At 39.7% G+C, this 18,918-nt stretch overlaps 1 protein-coding gene across 1 annotated transcript in view; it reads right to left on the bottom strand.

Annotated features, from left to right (window-relative positions):
• Window positions 1–1,995: 1,995 nt before the first annotated feature.
• The window catches only part of LOC107188045 (zinc finger protein 2-like), a 59,876-nt gene continuing 42,953 nt past the window's right edge, over window positions 1,996–18,918 (bottom strand). The window contains exon 5 of the mRNA XM_015576272.1: window positions 1,996–3,571. Within this exon, the coding sequence (XP_015431758.1) occupies window positions 1,996–3,571 (1,576 nt within the window). The remainder of the gene's footprint in view (window positions 3,572–18,918) is intronic.

Below are 18,918 nucleotides of genomic sequence, written 5' to 3'. Positions count from 1 at the left end.
TTTCATGTACTTGGTTAAGGCAATTTTAACGTTTTAAAATATTAAATCTTCTGCGAAGAGTTACCTGTTGAATAATTTAATATTAAATTAGCGACAAAAGTCTCTAATTCTTCTTGTAATCACGTAATAATGTTTATGTGATTATAACAAAAATCTGTCGCACGTTTCTAAATGTGAATTTATCTATTAAACAGGTAGAGAATTTGTGCTATAATAATAATAGGACTTATAGTCGATGTTATTCATAGTAGGGAAGCGATTTTGAGCGACCAATAGATTTTAATCTACAGATAGAAACAAAATTACGAATTACTGTCAGAGAAATTGATATACTATTCTTCGTTAACGAAACATTATTTCTGAGTTTGCAAGTATCCCTTGAAATTCAAATATCCTCTTTTAAATCACCCTGTACATCACAACAAGAGTCCACGAATTCACAAAGTAGAACAGTTCATTAACTGCCAGTAATGACGTTACGGTTGTTTTTGATTTTGTTAAATTAATCCTTAAAGCAAGTAGTTTTTGTACAATAGGAAGTCTAAAAGGAGATACAGACTCCACTCGATTATCGTCTGGCTTGTCCTACACGATTATTGTCCAGGCGTTATCCCTACCACTGGGGAGAGGGAGGTCGTGGCAGCTATTCGGGCTTCGGGGAAAACACGAATTTACGAAGCATTTCTCCCTATAAGATTATTGTCCCGACGCGAACCCGAATTTAGGACGATAATCGAGAGGAGTCTGTAAACCGATTTCAGTGCAGAACAATCACATTGTGTAGAGATGAAAATAAAGAAAAGGTTAATTTCACCTTACTGTAGATTTGATAATGCTAAGTCAGTTAACTTCAATTGGAGACGGCTCTTGTTAGTCGTAGCGACGTCATTATATGATACAAGAATTGTAATGATACGTTATCTAGAGATTCAGTTCTTTGAAAAAGTGTACACATTTCGACTGCGATCATCGTGATCGATATCAGAAAACTTTTTCTCTCATATAATATCAATTAGAATTCTCATCAACAATGAAACTGCTTAACATATCTGAGGCTAAGCCTGGCTCGTAGACTTTACACGTTCGTCGAGGGGACATTTCAAGGGGATATTATCATTTCTTCATCTGTAAATCCTAAATTTACAAGGCTGTTATTATATTGTACATCTTATAGAATACTTACAATTATATGCAATAAGTCTAAAAAATTATTGTTTTGCTATTCCGCATTTTCGATCTTGATGGTATACAAAGTGCCCTGGGATTTAGTTGTTCTCATTCCCTATGCAATATATTTCATCTTTTAACGAACATTCGGATTGATAGGGAAATGTTAATCTTATGTGTTTTCTGAAGTCTTCGTATCGAAAAGGTCACATTCTTCAGCATACTGTTCGTAATCTCGTTAATTTATAAAGAAACATATTTAATCGTAACCACTTAACCCGAAGTTAATCTGTAGTTCGCGCAATTAAAATGGAAAACGAATAAAAAAACGGTTGTACGTATTTTGGCCTCGTAACAAACGCGAATAAAATGCAACTTGCATTAACACCAATATTTCGAGACAATCGAATGCAAGAATCCGGCGTAAAAATTATTCGAAGATATAAGCCAAGCAATTGGCCCAATTAACTAATAAGAATAGTAACAAGAACTGACAAAAAATTCGGGCAAAAAAGTTTCATTGAAAATTCCAAAGTAAATGTCATTTCCCCCAATCATTTCTCAACAACGAGCAGAGGATAATCATGAATTCAAACAGGACATCGCGATCAAGGTTCACGTTCAACACTCCACACTTTCGGAATTCTTAACGCGATCAATGGTATCGATATGCAAAGAAATTCAAATATCTGTTCCTAGTAGACGGGACAATGAATTAGAATCTCCTTTAACTGACGAAACCACTTCCCGAATCGACATTTATTTCACGATTAACGAATAACCGATTCTAAGTAGGGCAGTTGATCGAGGACGGACAAGGGTCTGTCTTTACGCTTCCTCTTCGATTCTCTCCTCGTGTTCGCGCGCGCTGATCTCTTGAACGTATCCCTCGGTGAACTCTTTCACGATGTCCGCGATAGGCATGACGGGCAACGGTGGATGCGGTCCAGGATGAGTTTTCCTGTGACAGATCAGACCTGGCTTTTGAGTAAACGCTTTCCCGCATATGTCGCACACGAACGGCCTTTTCCCGGTGTGGATCAACAGATGCTGTCTCAACTGCGATCTACGGGCGAACGGTTTGTTGCAGATCAGACAGGAATGTGGCTTGCACCCGGTGTGCACCGCCATGTGCCTCTTGAACGAGTCCTTCTTGGTGAACGTTTTCCCGCACTCAGCGCACACGATCTTCTCACGTTTCTCGTGTTGCGTCAACAGATGCTGGTCAAGGTTCTCCTGCGTGACCATACGCCGTTTGCATATGTGACACTCGTACTTGGGCTTGTAATGTGCCCATTTCTGATGCACGTACAACGAGCCGCTGTTCTGGCACAGTTTCCCGCATACGTCGCAGTTGATCGGTTTTTCTTTGTGATGAAACCGCACGTGATTCGTCAGATCGCCCTTCACCTTGAATTTCTTCGAGCAGAACTTGCACTGATGCTCGTACCGATCGGTGTGCTTGCGAATGAAGTGGGACTGCAACGAGTGTTTCGATCTGCAGACAAACCCGCAGGTTGCGCACGGGAACAGCATGTTGTTCGGTCGTTTTCTGGACCAGGTCTCGTGCTTTCTCTCCAAATGGGCGGCGAACAGGCTCTTCTTCAGAGTCCTGTAATCGCAGACGGCGCAGATGTAGGCGCCGTCCTCTTGTATGCAAACCTTTTTCTTGTGCGTCCAGGCGACGTGTTTACGGAACGAGATCGCCGAGCTGAACATCTCGGAGCATACCTTGCACTTCAACGCCCCACCAGAGTTCCTCGAGATTTTTCTGCGCGTTCTCGCAGGCATCATGTGATTGTTCGCTGCTTCTAGAATGTCCTCCTCTAAGTACTCCACTTGTTCGATTTGGTCCGATTGGTCCCCTTGTTCTAGATCGTCGATCTGTTCTAATTGTTCTAGTTGTTCGGCGTAGATCTCCTGATCCTCCGTCTCCTGTTGGTAGTCGATGTTTTTCTCGTCCGTCTCACCGGACGTTAGCTTCTCTATGGTAACCATGCTACCTTGGACCTTGACCTGATACAAATCCCCGATATTATCGTTATCACCCTCCAGGGAACCGTTCAGAATGATCGGCTTCACGTCCTCTTCTTCGTCTTCCCTTTGCTCGATACTTCCGTTCAACAGGTGCTCCTCGTCGTACAGCTTCTCGTCCGTGGAATCGTACTGTAGCTCGTCCTCGTTGTACAGGCACTCGACCTTCACGAAATCCTGCTTCTCCACTTTGTGACCCGACTCCTCGAACTCCTCCGGTATGTCGTCCTCGGGCAACGGCGCGTCGCCTTCAGGTACAAACGCGTAGTACGGCTTCCCGTCGAACTCCAGGATCTGCCATTTTTTCATAACCACCGACTCCTTGTCGTAGATAAAGATACCGCGCGAGCTGAGGCTTTCGAGCTCAAACCTGAAACACCATCGACCAGAAACGTTATTAGAGGGGACTGCCGTCTGGTCTTGCTGGACTGCAAGCGATTTTATTTATTTATTTATTTTTTTTTTTTTTTTTTTTTTTCAAGTGAGATTCACTTAATTCTTACGAGGCGTTGTTACCGTCCAGACTCTGGTTAGAGAGGTGTACGCGGAAATTGGGGGAAGGCTTCGTGGTTAGCAGGGTATGTGTATGTGTGTGTGCTCACAAAACGATTTTAGTTTCTTGCAGATTGGAGAGGCTGGCGGAGAGACTACCATACAGGGATTAGTTTCGTGAGATATATGCTCGATAGTGAGAGAGATTAGGGTGAAGCGATGCTATATACATATATGCTGAATCATACGTGCGATGTTTGGTAGAAAAAATAATACTTTATTTCGAACGGTTCGCGTGTGAACGTTACAAATCGTACATCTAGATCGTTGTAACGTTGTGAATCGTGATTGAAAATCTGACTGGAACTATGATGCGATTGGGTTAAAGTAGTCTTTACAGGCCTCTACAAACTATTTCAATGACTTTAATGAATATATTGACAGTTAAGAAGTCATTAAAGAATGTGAACTTTATTTCAACGCACTCTTAACGTGGAATATTAAAAAAGTTTTATAGTATTTTTATTATATACGAATTATTATGAACGTTTATTTCTTTCCGTACGAAATTCACAAGCCCAGGAACATTATGCTAAAAGCAATTATTTTTATTTAATAAATGCCATTGAACGCTGGAATCTGAAAAACATTGGGTCGATGCGAAACTGATAAAAGGAACAGATAAGTCGTTATCGTTACTCTAAGATTAACGCTGTTTTACAATTAAAGAATGAAATTCTGTATGGAATTTCACGTTCACAGCTACTTCTCATAAAAATGGTTTTAACCGTTAATATCCCAGGATTTGCTCGTCCCGCTTCATTATTATATTGATCGTTTGGAAAGCCCTCTGTTTTTGGTTCCTGCCTATCAAGAAGACAATTATATGCAACGTTAAAAACCCGCACATCAAACATCCCAATATATAATAACATCACACAAACCATTATAACAAAATCTCAAGAACTATCTCTAATAAACAGCTCGGGTATCAATGAACCTGTTTCGCTTCATGATAAAAAGATTAAAACTAAATGCAACACGTAGCTTTCATTTATTCATGAACTCCTTCAATATATGATCGATATGCATCACAGGCAGAGGAGGCAACGTTCCCGAGTGGATTTTTCTGTGGCATATCAGGCCAGCTTTCTGGGCGAACGACTTGCCGCAAACGTCGCAGACGTATAGCCTCTCGCCAGTATGGAGAAGAAGATGCTGGCTCAAACTGCTGTGGGTCGTGAACGCTCTTGCGCAAACCGTGCACCTGTACGGCTTGTCACCTGTGTGTATCCTCATGTGCTTTCGAAAGTCGTGACTCTCGAAGAACGTCTTGCCGCATTCCTCGCACACGGATTTCTCTTTGTTCTGATGCTGAGTCAACACGTGCTGGTCTAGATTCTCTTTGGTGACCAGTCGCCTGTGACAAACCGGACACTCGAATTTCGCTTTGTAATGGGCGTGTTTCTGGTGGGTATAGAGGCTATGACTGTTCCGACAGGTCTTTCCACATACGTCGCATATAACAGGCGGTTCCCGATGGTTCAACCTCGTATGTGTGGTCAGGTCGCCCTTGATCTTGAACTCTTTGCCGCATTGCTCGCACGAGAACGGGTAATGTTGGGTATGCTTGCGAACGAAGTGGGTTCTGAGGGTCTCCTTGCGGGAGCAAGTCAGGCCGCAGATTATACAGACGAAATTTTCATTGCTGGTGAATTTACTCGTCGCTGACCCGTCGTGGTTCTGGGCCAGATGGGCGATCATGCTTGATCTCTTGTTGCACCTGAAGTCGCAGGTCTGGCACGATAGTGCCTCTTGCTTCTGCGAGGCCAGCTCCATGAACGCGGCGTCTTTGGAAGGCTTTTTCATTCGATCCTCGTGTACGACCTTGTGTCGTCTTAGGAGATACCTCTGTTTGAACTGTTTGCTGCAGACATCACATGTATGCAGCTGAGATCCTCCTTTTCGTACGGCTCTTGATTCTTCGATTTTGCCGCGTTTTCCGACGGATGGTGTTGTGATCGTTTGTTCGGCTGGTTCCTGCCTAAAACAGGAAAATTATGTACGTTTATTAGGGTTCCAAAGTGAGGATACTTGATTGTTGGTGATTACTTACATTTGAAGTAAATAGTCACGATGAGTTTTGGTATTAGAAGACAATAGAACATTCACATTATTATTGCTACTGTGGTGAAGTAAAGTACTCGATGCTTGTATTACTGGGTGGGTGGTGGAGACAGTAGTTCGAATATTTATTTATTTGACAAACAGTGTAATGAAAAAAAATGGTCAGACAATTTATATTGCAGAAAAAATAATTATACCCTTTTCTGTATTACGATTAAGTGTAAATTTCTTTCTTACTGAAAGTAACGATATTAATTAATTGAAATTGATTAATGTCGTTACTTTCAGTATAGAATCGATTAATTGAAATTAATTACCTTGATCGGAAAATCAATGAATTCTCGGTAAATAAATGGGTGATATAAATTTTCATCGATCAATGAGAAAGCATTTTGTTATTGTACAAAAATATTTCTGAACGCATTAATTTGTTATTTTGAGACATTTATAGACATGCACTTTTGTATCGAACAATATTTATAATTTCCACGTTTTGAGTTGTGCTGAAAGACGATGTTATGCAATGTATTTTTAACTTGTATCGGCGATAGTGTGCGATCATGTGGCAAAAACCCATAATAGAGGCAATCGTTTCTCTTTATCGCACCAAGGACGCGCATTATTGATTAATCGTTAAAGATGAACTCGCCGTAACGCCTTCCCGAAATAGTAATACAGAGTTTCCTGAAACATGAACAGAGATGCGATTTAAATTAGAATTTAGCAATTAATTCTACACTTGTCATTATATCACACAATCAACTTAAGTTTAAATTAATAAAGTACTTACCTGATTCAAACAAAAATATACACAGCTTCAAACACAAATTAAATACAAATATGTGGACATCTGTATTACAACAAATATAACGTTTAACTTATAATTACAATTCTCTCCAAGAAAACACTCTTGCATTTCAATAAAGTGAATATAGCTTTTTTTAAATCTGTTTCCCAAGACACTTAAAATAAAAATATTCTGTTGAATTATCAAATTAATTAGAAAAATGATTTAGGTCTCCGTTGGCATCACAAATTTTATTTTGAACTATTGTCGATAACTAAAAGTAAGAACCTTTCATTGAACAATATTTCAATAAAAATATGCTATTTTCCAACAGTTTGTGCTCAAAATATCTCCTTGTAGCTTCTCCTTGTATACAATGTATATATTACAGTTAATTTCCAATCACGCTATCTACGCTATGTAATTCGTTTTTACAAGAAATTGAATCTAATTCGTTAATTGTAACCATATGAAATTACTTTCCTTTGACACATGGAAACTGTCCGTGAAAACGAGTATATAAGAAAGCCTACAAAATAAGCCTACGAGGACAATGTAAATTATTCGAATTTAAAAATTGACGCAATTACAATTGTATGGGACTTTGTGAAGAATGATTGTTACAAATCGTCGCATGTTTATATTATCTCAACATTTTCATGTTCATTGAACCACGTATGTAAGAACGTATGTAAATAGTGAAACGATGTTCCTATAATAAATCAAGGAAGGCAAATGCTTCCAGTTAAGTCATTTTCCTACCTCATACTTTACAGTATTCATATAAACTAGTTTAACATCTATATTAAAACGTTCGAATCTCCAACAGTTTTTCCCAGAATCACGTAAGAGATGTGCCCTAAACAAGCACCATTAAATGTTCACTTCAGACTCAAGTCAATGTAACAGTAATGCCTCTATAGTAGCTCATGATTAGAGATCAGCAATGAGTATCAAGAGAAGCAGGACATCTAATTCGACAATTAATTAGATTCCTTACTAGAATTCTGTATCAAAAACCACGAAAGTAAGAAAAATAATCTGGCTGAAGATGCATCATCAACAAATACAAATAGCAATTTTTATATTATCGCTTGACTTCGTTATGAAAATATTATTAATTTCACTATGTCCCCATTGAGACTGTGCTCAATATCATCTTCATCCAGAAAATCTCACCAATATACTAGTATTCGTAACGAGAGAAGAAAGATTCTTCATGAACGCCTCATTCTGGAAGGTCCGTCTGACAGACTACTAAATAGCCATTACTGTATTTTCAGACACGATCATTCCTTCTTCATGAAATCACTGAGAATGTGCTCGATGTGCACCACGGGCAACGGCGGATGCACGCCGGGATGTGACTTCCTGTGGCATATCAAGCCAGGCTTCTGCGTGAACGTTTTGCCGCAAATATCACAGATGTACGGACGTTTCCCCGTGTGGATGAGCAAGTGTTGCCTGTAAGCTGTACGCCTGGCGAATGCTTTGCCACAGATGTGACAGTCGTACGGTCGGTCCCCGGTGTGCGTCATCATGTGTTGTTTCAAACGATGATTCTCCGTGAACGATTTGCCGCACTCCTCGCACACGAAACTCTCCCGCCTTTCGTGCTGCAGAAGTATATGCTGATCGAGATTCTCTTGCGTGACCATACGTCTCTTGCAGATTTCGCACTCGTACTTCGGCTTGAAGTGAGCCCATTTCTGGTGGACGTAGAGGGAGTTGCTGTTGGAGCAGGTCTTCCCGCATACGTCGCACACGATCGGGCCCTCTTTGTGCTTGAATCTGACGTGCAGCCTCATGTCGCCTTTCACCTTGAACTTCTTGCCGCAGTACTCGCAGTCGTACTTGTACTCGGACGCGTGTTTCCGTTCCAGATGCTCCTTCAGCCTGCGTCGATTTTGGCACTTGAACTCACAGACGTCGCACGAGTACTCCGCCGGCTCGGCTGTGTACCTGTATCTGGTCTTTTGTCTGCCTATACGCTTCACGGAGTGTTTTCGACTGATGTGGGAATGAAGAGTGGATTTGTTGGTGCTCTCGTAGCTGCAGAAGTTACACGCGTACGTCAGACTGTTGGCGTCCTTTAGCTCTTGCTCCTCCGTCTTGTGCTCCAGGGCCACGTGCATCTTGAACGCCACCAGACTGCGGCATACCTTGAAGCAGACCTTGCACTTGTACCGTTGCGCCTGATCGTGAACCGCGTTTCGATGTCGTTTCAACATCTGCACCACCGGGAAACATATATTGCACTCGTCGCAGGCGTATACCTTGTTATCGTCGTTGTGATGCTCCTCGTTCACGGAGCAGCCATCGTCCGTGTCTTCCTTCTTTATTTTCATTTTGCTGAGATCTTGCGTGGATCCGGATAGCTCCTCTGTGGCTGGGGCTAGGAACGGTTCGGCGGATTCTTCTGTATTGTTCTTCAGGATCTCCTCGGTTGACTTTGAGGTCGTTTTGACTTCTGCTAACTTCAACGACTGATTTGCTGGAAGGAAGGCATAGTAGAGGCAACCCTCAACGTCGACGATTTGCCACGGTTGCATCGGAATCGTTTCCTTGCCGTATATGAAACGGCCGTCCCCGTTTAGAGTCCTGAAAACCACAGAACAGTCAGTTAGGTAGTTCACAGACGTGATGATCGAGGGGGAGATTTTTGGTTCTATTGACAATTGCGATCGTTCTGTGCCGTCCCTTTTGCGTGTACATGATCTGTAAAGATAACTTTTACAGATTATACGAGGTACTTTTTTTTCACAGAGTCAGTAATGGAGTAACTTAAACTATTGGTTTCCACGTGGAGGTCGCCTGTGAATGTAGTGAACTTTTTAAATCGATGTTTACTCCTTTTTCTTTATCGCCCACAGTATTTTAAAATCAATTATACGTATTAGTTAATTATATGTAGCTAATAGAAGAAATTAGTATAATGATTATCGTTAAGGAATTTCCCTGTATCACTGTTTTAAATCACCTTTCCCACAGTTATAATTAATGTTGTGTATATTACATAAAAAATCTGAAATACTTTTTCAAGCCAGTGGGCACATATATACATTATAAATATTACAAGTTAGGCAAGTTATTTTCTACAGATAAGATGTCTTTGTATTTTTATAAACGTTAACAACGTCGGGTGTAAACGGGAAAAATGTATCTTTTTTTTACAAATAATTTAACGCAAATCATTAGAGTCTAAAAAGAGATACAATCGGTCGATCGAATATAACAGTACTACATGGTGCTTATATATAATGATTCGTTTTATAGGAATTTTAACATTATCGGAAACATGTTAGCAAAACTAACAAGCTAGAAAAAATAATACAGTCGATAAATCATGGTATAAACTTTATACCTACGAGTAACTCATTTTTTTACTGTAATTTCCTTAGTTGCTAAAAGTACCGATGAAAAAGATCCAACGTACGAGTACGAATTAATTACCGAAGACAGTTCATTGCACAGAATATTAAAAAATATTTGTTATGATTCTAATAATAAGATTCACGATAACATTTACAATCGAACCTCAATTTTTCGTCGTTGCTTCATGTTCTTCTCGCCGAGAGGAAGAAAAATTGAAAATTAATCATGTGCCTCAAACAAACTGTTCTTTCACAAAAGATTCTTAGTCTTATGGTCAGTAACACTGCCTAAAATTGCTTTTGTATTTGTTCAGACGGTGTCTTGATTTTCTCTTTTACTGCGTGGATGGTTCTTAAATACAATATGTCGTTCGAGGTCTGAAGAAGCCTCATACATTCTCATATAATTTAAGAAACTTGACATATAGCAAGAAATCAGAATAGAGTGACAACACATGACTTTACAACCTCAACCTTCTAAGAGAGTAGAACAACGAGGAGACAATAAAAAATTCCAGTTCGAATCTCAAAACCGGGACGAACATCAACAAACCTCCACCCTACAGATTCAACAGACCTGACAAATAATTTCACGGTCCACAGTTCCTTACCGAAGCACTGTCGAAAAATTCAGTCTACGCAGTGTCCGCACAGTAACCAACTTCAATTGTTCATTACATCGTTCAGTATGTGGTCGATCAATACTCTGGGCAGCGGAGGATGCGATCCAGGATGGGACTTTCTGTGACTGATCAGTCCAGGCTTCTGCGTGAACGCTTTTCCACAGATATCGCAGACGTACGGTCTGATCCCGGTGTGAATGAGCAGATGTTGCTTCAGAGCAGTTCTACGGGCGAACGATTTGTTGCAGATGGTGCAGGTGTAGGGTTTATCGCCGGTGTGGATTCTCATGTGGACTTTCAGTCTGCTGTTTCTAGAGAAGGTTTTACCGCACTCCTCGCAGACAACGCTTTCCCGTCTCTCGTGCTGCCTAATCATATGCTCGTTCAGATTCTCCTGGGTGACCATCCGTCTTTTGCACACCTGGCACTCGTACTTGGCCTTGTAATGGGCGAACTTTTGATGCACGTACAGGGAATTGCTGTTGAGGCAAGTCTTCCCGCAGACATCACAGATGACAGGCTGTTCCTTGTGACTGAACCGTATGTGATTGGTCAGGTCGCCTTTCACCTTGAACTTCTTGCCACAAGTCTCGCAGGAGAACTTGAAGTCGTCCGTGTGCTTCCTGGCGACGTGTATCTTTAATTCGTACTTGTTCTTGTTCTTGTAGTCACATTGATTACAATAAAACAGCTCCGGCAGGCCATCGGGAGTACATGGTTTTGCTACTCGATGTTTCCTCTTGATGTGCGAATACAAAGATGACTTTTTCGTAGTCTTGAAGGTGCACTCGTTGCACGAGAATACCTCGTTGAGATCTTCCGCTTTATGCTGACGTTTATGGTAGTACAATGTACTTTTCTTCGAGCATTTGAAGTCGCAGAGATTGCACTGTTCCTCTGCAGGTTTTTTGCTTTGTTTCTTGGCTGCGCGAGTGGATCTTGTTGATTCCTCTTTGTATTCTGCCTCGATTGGTGTACAGATAACGATACTTTCCTTATTGTCTTCCTGTAAATACATTTCCTTGATATCTACCTTTTCGGAAGAATCCTCGTTACACTTTGCCCTTCTCGATTTCTTCGAGTCAGTCTGTTTGTTTTCGAATTCCTGATGATTACGAGCCACGTGAGAGGACAAAGTTCTGTTCGTCTTACATACAAACTCACACGAATCGCATTTGAATCCCGTCGTCTTTGCACTTCTGTGCTGTCTCGTGTGTTTTCTCGAATTCAATTGACCTTCGTTCTCAAAACCGCAAGGAGAGCTGGTGGTCATCCCTGAATCTTGCTTGCAGGAAGCCAATTTGTGCTTCTTTCGAACATGAACAGTCAGCGTGGACCTTCTACTGCATCCATAGTCGCAGAAAGTGCAAGTCTGTTTGTGTTTCTCCGATGGTTTCTGCGACTGCACCCGTTTGTCCCGTTTCTTGGATCTCGATCGTGTAGCCCGTTTTTCGTTTGAACGATTTTTACGAAGCCAAGAATTCAGAGAATGAGACATTTTGTGTCGATTCAGCATACTCTCCGTGGGGAACTTTATCGGACACTTATCACAGATGTAAAAATCGACAGCCATTTCACATAAGTGCAGCAGCGAATCAGCGCAACGATTCGTCTCGTAGTTCGACTTCCGGCCGCCATTTTGGTCTCCGTTCCCTTCGAGTTTTATCGATGAAAGAAGTGTTTTGAAAGTTTCTTCCGATTTGACTGCATCGTTCGACGCGGGCACCAACGAATAATGCAATTTACCGCTGGGATCGACTTGCTGGCAAAGTTGCATCGGAACAGAGTCTTTCCCGATGATGAATCGGCCGGACGAGTCCGTGGCCAGGATCTTCTTGGCGTTGGCCCATTCTCTAAAACATAGGAAAGGGACAATTAATTTCGAAAAACGTCGATTACGATTGGGTACACAGAGGTTACTTACTCCAGATCTAAGACGTCTTTACACATTTCTACGTGACTGTATTTGAGTTACAATGTTTGCAAATTGGGTTGGAGGATGGATTTTTTATGTTTTTAATTCTGCACTGTATTTCAGCGTGTTGTAGCTTTTATTGTTGTTCTCGTATTTTTCTTTTGTATACGTTGCGCATGTAAATTCACGCATGTTGGAATTGTTGTTATAAATATTAAAGAATACAAATTATACAAACGCTTTTATATAAATCAGTTATACAGAACTGAAACGTGACCGATAATTTGAAAAAATAAAAATCTTACAGAAAATCGAACTTTATAGTCAAAATTAACCGAGAATACAAAAATAATGATAGTATATAATGGTATTTACCATTGTATGAAATATTGCTTAAAAATTCCATTAGCTGATATGTGTATAAATTATGTCTATGTCTCGCAGGTTTTAGTATACATACTTAGTACAAGTTCTTGTCGTAATATAATACATTATTAAATTTATGATAACCTACTATAGAACATTATGTTTCAAATCGATTAAGAATTTGTCGCCATCATTGATGTTGTCAAATAGAAAAAATTTTCATATATAAAATCTATCTTTCTATGGCACATATATGAATCTTAAAAAACACAAATATACAATAAAGATCCTGTCATGACCACAAAATAATAAAGTTTTTAATTGTTTTGATAATTCTTATATAGATGGACCAAACTGACACGTACAGGCTATGTGACCCAATATTAAATCCATAAATATCACATTATCCTATGCTACAAGAAAATGTCTTCAAGGCAAAACTGTAATTTTAAAAAAATAAATGATACAGTAACTTGGATGTTTGAATCACATGCTTAAAGACATGAACCTGCTAAAAACTATTATTTAATTTTAACAAATGTTTATCTCGGACAATTTCTTACATCCTCAAAAGTAACAAAAATACTTCAAAGTCAGGTTTTAATATTAGGTGACTGATACTCTATTATTAATAACAATAAAAATTTGGATAAACTTAAGGTACATAACATTTCTCAAACAATCCTATCAAAGTATGATAAAAGGAATCACAAAGCTCGCTTAAACTTTCATTTCGAGAGCGTTACGATGATGTCTTGGTCTGGGATTCAGTGACACAGTCCGCACCAGCCTCGACACTTACGTTCTTGCCAAGAGGCAATGGAGGCGAGGACAGATGAGCATCAGGATGCCTTTTCCTGTGCTGCATCATATAATGCCGTCTCTTAAACGACTGTCCACAAATATCACAAAGATGTGGCTTTTCTGTCGAGTGCGTCAGCAGATGCGTGTTCCTCATATGGGACATACGAAAGTTCTTTTTACAAACATGACAGGTGTACGGTTTCACGCCGGTATGAATGCTCATGTGTGTGGAGAGATATCTTTTCGACGCGAAAACTTTCCCGCACTCTTTACACTCGTAGGTCCTACTGTGCTGCAGTATATGATTGTCCAGATTCGCTTGGTTCAGGAGTCTCTTGCTGCAAATGCTGCACTTAAATTTGTACTCGTTCACATGCACCACTTTTCGATGTTTGGACAAAGAGTAGTTGCTCGTGTAAAATTTCCCGCATACGTCGCACATGTGTTGAGAAGTGCTGTGGGTACCGACATGAAACTTCAAGTCCCACTCCATTTTGAATTGTTTGCCGCAGTGCTCGCAGGCGAACTTGTATTCGTCGGTGTGTCGTCTGATGTAGTGAGACCTGAGATTGTTCTTCGCCTTCGTGCGATAGTCACACTTATCGCAACAGTGTATTAAGCTTGACTTGTCGGCTCGGTGAACGAGCCGGTGGGCATTCAAGTCGCCTTTGTACTTGAATGTTTTGTCACAGGTCGCGCACTTGAACGGCCGATGGAAGCTGTGCTTGCTGGTGATGTGACGAAGGATTTTGCTCTTCTGCTCGAAGACCATCTGGCAGATGTCGCAGGTATAGGTGTCGTCGTGAAGCTTTTTGTACAGATCCTCCTTTTGTTTTGTCTTTTCACTGTTTTCTACTTTGTCCAAGCTACTGTTTCGTGTCGTTTCATTGCTTTCCGTGCTTAAAATCGTACTCCGATTAATGGAGTCTTTTGGTAAACTCTCGTCACTGCTTAAATGTTTTTCATTGAAATTCAAGTAATCGGGCGAGAAATTTTCTATCTTGATCTCTATTTCCGGTTCTGGCGTTTTGCATTCAATTTTTATATCTCCAAGTGGATCATCGATGCTGAGTATATTCCTCTGGGTTTCGTCCTGCGTTGATTGCCTAAAACAGGAACGAAACGAGTCAGTAAAAAGGATTTACTTTATTGCAGTCTAGGCACGTAATTTTGTACTGTGAAGTACACGTTGAACCGTTTAATTCCTTTTCCAGCAGAGATTCCAACAATGTAACAAGATTCGCAAAATGTATAAAAGAATAATATACATTTTTAGTTTGTATTACCTGTGTATTTATACGTGGTAAAATACTTTTGTAACAGTTTTGAACAAAAAAAGAACATGTTTCTGTAATGAAATAATCGACACTGATAAAAACTTTTCGAATAAAAGAAATTAAAATAGTCTAAATAATGTGGAAGGTGATTCGGTCTAAAAAAAACTTATTATTTTATAACGACTACGTACAGTGAAATACAATTTGTACCGAATTATAAACTGGTTTGTAACATTTTGTATTTTTTTTACAGTTGAGGATACAAAATTCTTAAACCACGCTGTCTTTTCGAATCACCCTGTGTAAAGGAAGTTAATGCTACTTTTTACATATATACTACACATCATCCATTACACATTTCTCTCATTTTCTCTAAAAAAATTTTGTCAACAGTCTCATGCACACAACATAATAGTACTAATAAACATAATTAAACTTGCAACACCCGGAAAACTCGGTAACTGGTTAGAGGTACAGAATGTAGAACGTACCATGACTTTTCATCCAAGGAATTTGAAATCGAGGAAAATCATCAACGGAGCCTCATAATTTCAGATCCACAATATATCGCACAACCAATACTATCCTTTCCGTTGAATAAAAATCTCCACACGTTCTTCCAATAATCACAATAATTCATTCACCGAATGAAAGTCTATATTCTCTGTCATCATAATCTATGTACACATATGCCACAAATTAATGCAGCCTATCATCACTGGCGAGAATCAAGGTGTAAAACGTTCATCGATTCATACAGTACTCCCTCCTACCAGGGATATAACTATACTTAATACAATGTCCCTCCATGCTGCGACTATATCTGTAGACCATGTGCAAACATCATTAATCCACACAAACAGTTTCATCATAGATATCAATACAGTCATTGAAAAATTCGTGTTATAAATTTTGTATCACCTTAACAACGTCACAGATCATTCGACAAGACTTTTCGTCTCACCAATAGTACATACTTTTCTCCATTGTAATATCAACGTCAGTGGAATCTTCACGCGTTCTCTAATTTCGCATTTTTCGTTACACTATTCACAATGTTCGTTATAGACACAGATGGCGGTGCCTCGGTGGCATCAGGATGTTTCTTTTTCCAATGAACACACAGGGCCGGTCGCTGCGTGAAACTCTGCCCGCAAATCGTGCACACGTACGGCCTGACGCCTGAATGCGTCAGAAGGTGCACCTTTCTGCTGGTCGCGCTGGCGAACGCTTTATGGCAGATCTGACAGGAGAAGGATTTCAGGCCCGAATGCGTCCTTATGTGCTTCCGTAGGGCTGATTTCCGGGTCAAGCTCAGCCCACACTCCTCGCAGATGAACTTCTGGCCGTGTTGCTGCATATGGCTGTCGAGGTTCTTCTGGCTCTGCAGCTTCTTCTTGCACAACGGGCACGGGTACTTCGCGTCCTTCACCGTGTGATTGTAGTTTTTGTGGAAGTAGAGGGACATCTTGTTGGGCACTTTGGTGCCGCACACGTCGCAGATGCACGGCTCGCCGTTGTGCGTCACTATGTGCTTCATGTAGTCTGCTCTTATCCGGAACTTGCGGTCGCATTTATCGCAGGGGAAGGGAAACGTGTTATTGTGCTTGCGCATTATGTGTACCTGTAACGGGAGTTGTTGAATTAAGCGAATTTCGACGCGGCACAGATCACCGTTGACGTTAAAAACAAATCAGACATTCGGAACAAAGGTAGATACTTTTAGCCTGCTGTTCAATTTATTCGATGAAATTGAGGTTTGATATTTGTTTGAGGGTACATCGTTGATGTGTTCAATTTTTATGTAATTGAATTATTTCTTTCAATTGTGCGAACCAAGAGATTTTAGTGGCAAAAAATACATATATTGAAACGTTTCCTTTTGAAGTCATGAATCCTTCTGTGCTTAGTTGATAAAAGATAAATTTATTTACATACGATACGTTGTCTTTTGAATAACTTTGGATAATATAGTTGTTACTGTTGAGGCTTTCTGGTGTAAGCCGTGTCCTTGTGGAATTGTTTTCCCAACGTTTTGCAAGCATTGCAACTAGCTTCATTAGGGGGTCGAAAGACACAGTGGTACTGGTGTGTGCCTTGTTGTGCTCTTCTGATATATTGGGAGTTGCTCATGTTCACAAGACACACACCAGTATCAGTGTGACTTTCGATCCCCTGATGAAGCTAGCTGCAATATTTGCGAAATGTTGGGGAAACAATTCCACAAGGATACGGCTTATACCAGAAAGCCTTGACAGTAAGAACTATATGATACCGGGTCGTCAAAGTCTCAAATCTCTGATTAAGTAACTTTGGATAAGCATTGAACTCTATTTATTCTAAACTACATAAACTATATGAATTGAAATACGTATTAGTTTGAAACATCTAAATTGTAAAATGAAAGGAAGTGAGTTGCTAGAATAACATATTGGCAACTATCTCTCTGCATAGAAGACACACTATTCCATTCGAAGTTAAAAATTTAATCTTCAGGCTAAAATATCAAGTAAGGTGAACAATTCAAATACAGCATCAAATTAGGGACCATATGATTTCACTTTCGTTAAAATACAATTCGAAAACTCTAGCAAATTTTGTAAGTACTGATATGATGGTCAACGTGAAGAAATATCTACTCACCTGTAAGTAGGAGAAATGTACCGTCGTGAAGTCGCAATGCTGACAATTGTGTAAAGGTGCGTCTCCATGTATAGTCGACTTATGTTTCGTTAACGTTCTTTTATGCTTGAACTTTTTCGAGCACATGTCGCATTGGTGCTCCCTGAAGTTATGCCGCAGCAAGTGTTTCTTATAATTCCTCTCGAGGAGACTAATTTTACATATTTCACAATTGATTTTCTCGAGCTTCACCGTTCCATCGCAATTTTCGTTTTCCTTTTGCTTTATTTTTTTCCTGTTCAATTTTCTCATCGGCGTGTTATTCTTCCTCGCAGATGACGAAGCTTCCGGTGACGTTTCAACTAGAACCCGTTTTTTCATCTTCCTCTTCCTCAGTATATGCGACCTAAACAGCCGGAAGTACATTTTAAATCTACAGCATGGAATACTATTTCCTTCTTGCATAGCGCAAACGAAAATAAAAACTACGTAAATATATTTTAACTTACAAAGAATACAGTTACAATTAAATGAAACATACGTGGTCATAGTATATGGATAATATTAATCGATTAAATAAGATGAACGAAGATTAAGATATGTTTTTATATAACTCTTAATTGTTACAGTCATTTTCCTTATATTATTTATACGAAGAATGTACTTTATCCGCTAGAATTAATAAAATATAAGAAAAGCGTTATGAAGAATATGAAACTGTTAATTTTAATACATTTCTTAATTGATAATAAAGTGATGTTTATATTTTTTCTACGTACGTGATCACTCTTGTATTTGTACCGTTTATAAAAAGACACATGAGCAGCGCCATCAAAAACGTGGACCTGTGGAAACCCCATAAATAATTTGTACATTTCTGACATATTTATTTACACGAAATTGTAATACTTACAGTGATTCGCAGTGTCGCCACGAGAACTTATATAAATTGAATGAAAACACTGTTAACACCAAAACTGACACTTCGTGTAACGTCGGAAGTGACAGTTCTCCTTTATAATATCAATTTAAACACACTTTATTTTACGCTTTAACAGTCCCAACTTCTTGCAAAAAAAAAACACTCTCACCACTACATGTATTTCGCGTTAAACAGAATCTTACACGTAAGGGTAAAAGTTTTATTACACAACCAGTTTTGCACTCTCATGTCTCAAAAGAAAAACATCCAAATAAAGAAGCATTAACTAATGAATAAAAATAAAATATTCTGAAAATGTTCATGTGCTTCCTTGGACCCCAACACACCTGTTAAGGGTTAAGGTTAACCAAAGCAAACAAAAACAAAAAAAAAAAAGAGCAAGAAGAG

Source organism: Dufourea novaeangliae, unplaced genomic scaffold (assembly GCF_001272555.1).
Source record: "Dufourea novaeangliae isolate 0120121106 unplaced genomic scaffold, ASM127255v1 scaffold109, whole genome shotgun sequence".
Lineage (NCBI taxonomy): Eukaryota > Metazoa > Arthropoda > Insecta > Hymenoptera > Halictidae > Dufourea > Dufourea novaeangliae.
The sequence above is the reverse complement of the archived record's forward strand: the minus strand, read 5'-3'. Positions and strand labels throughout refer to the sequence as shown.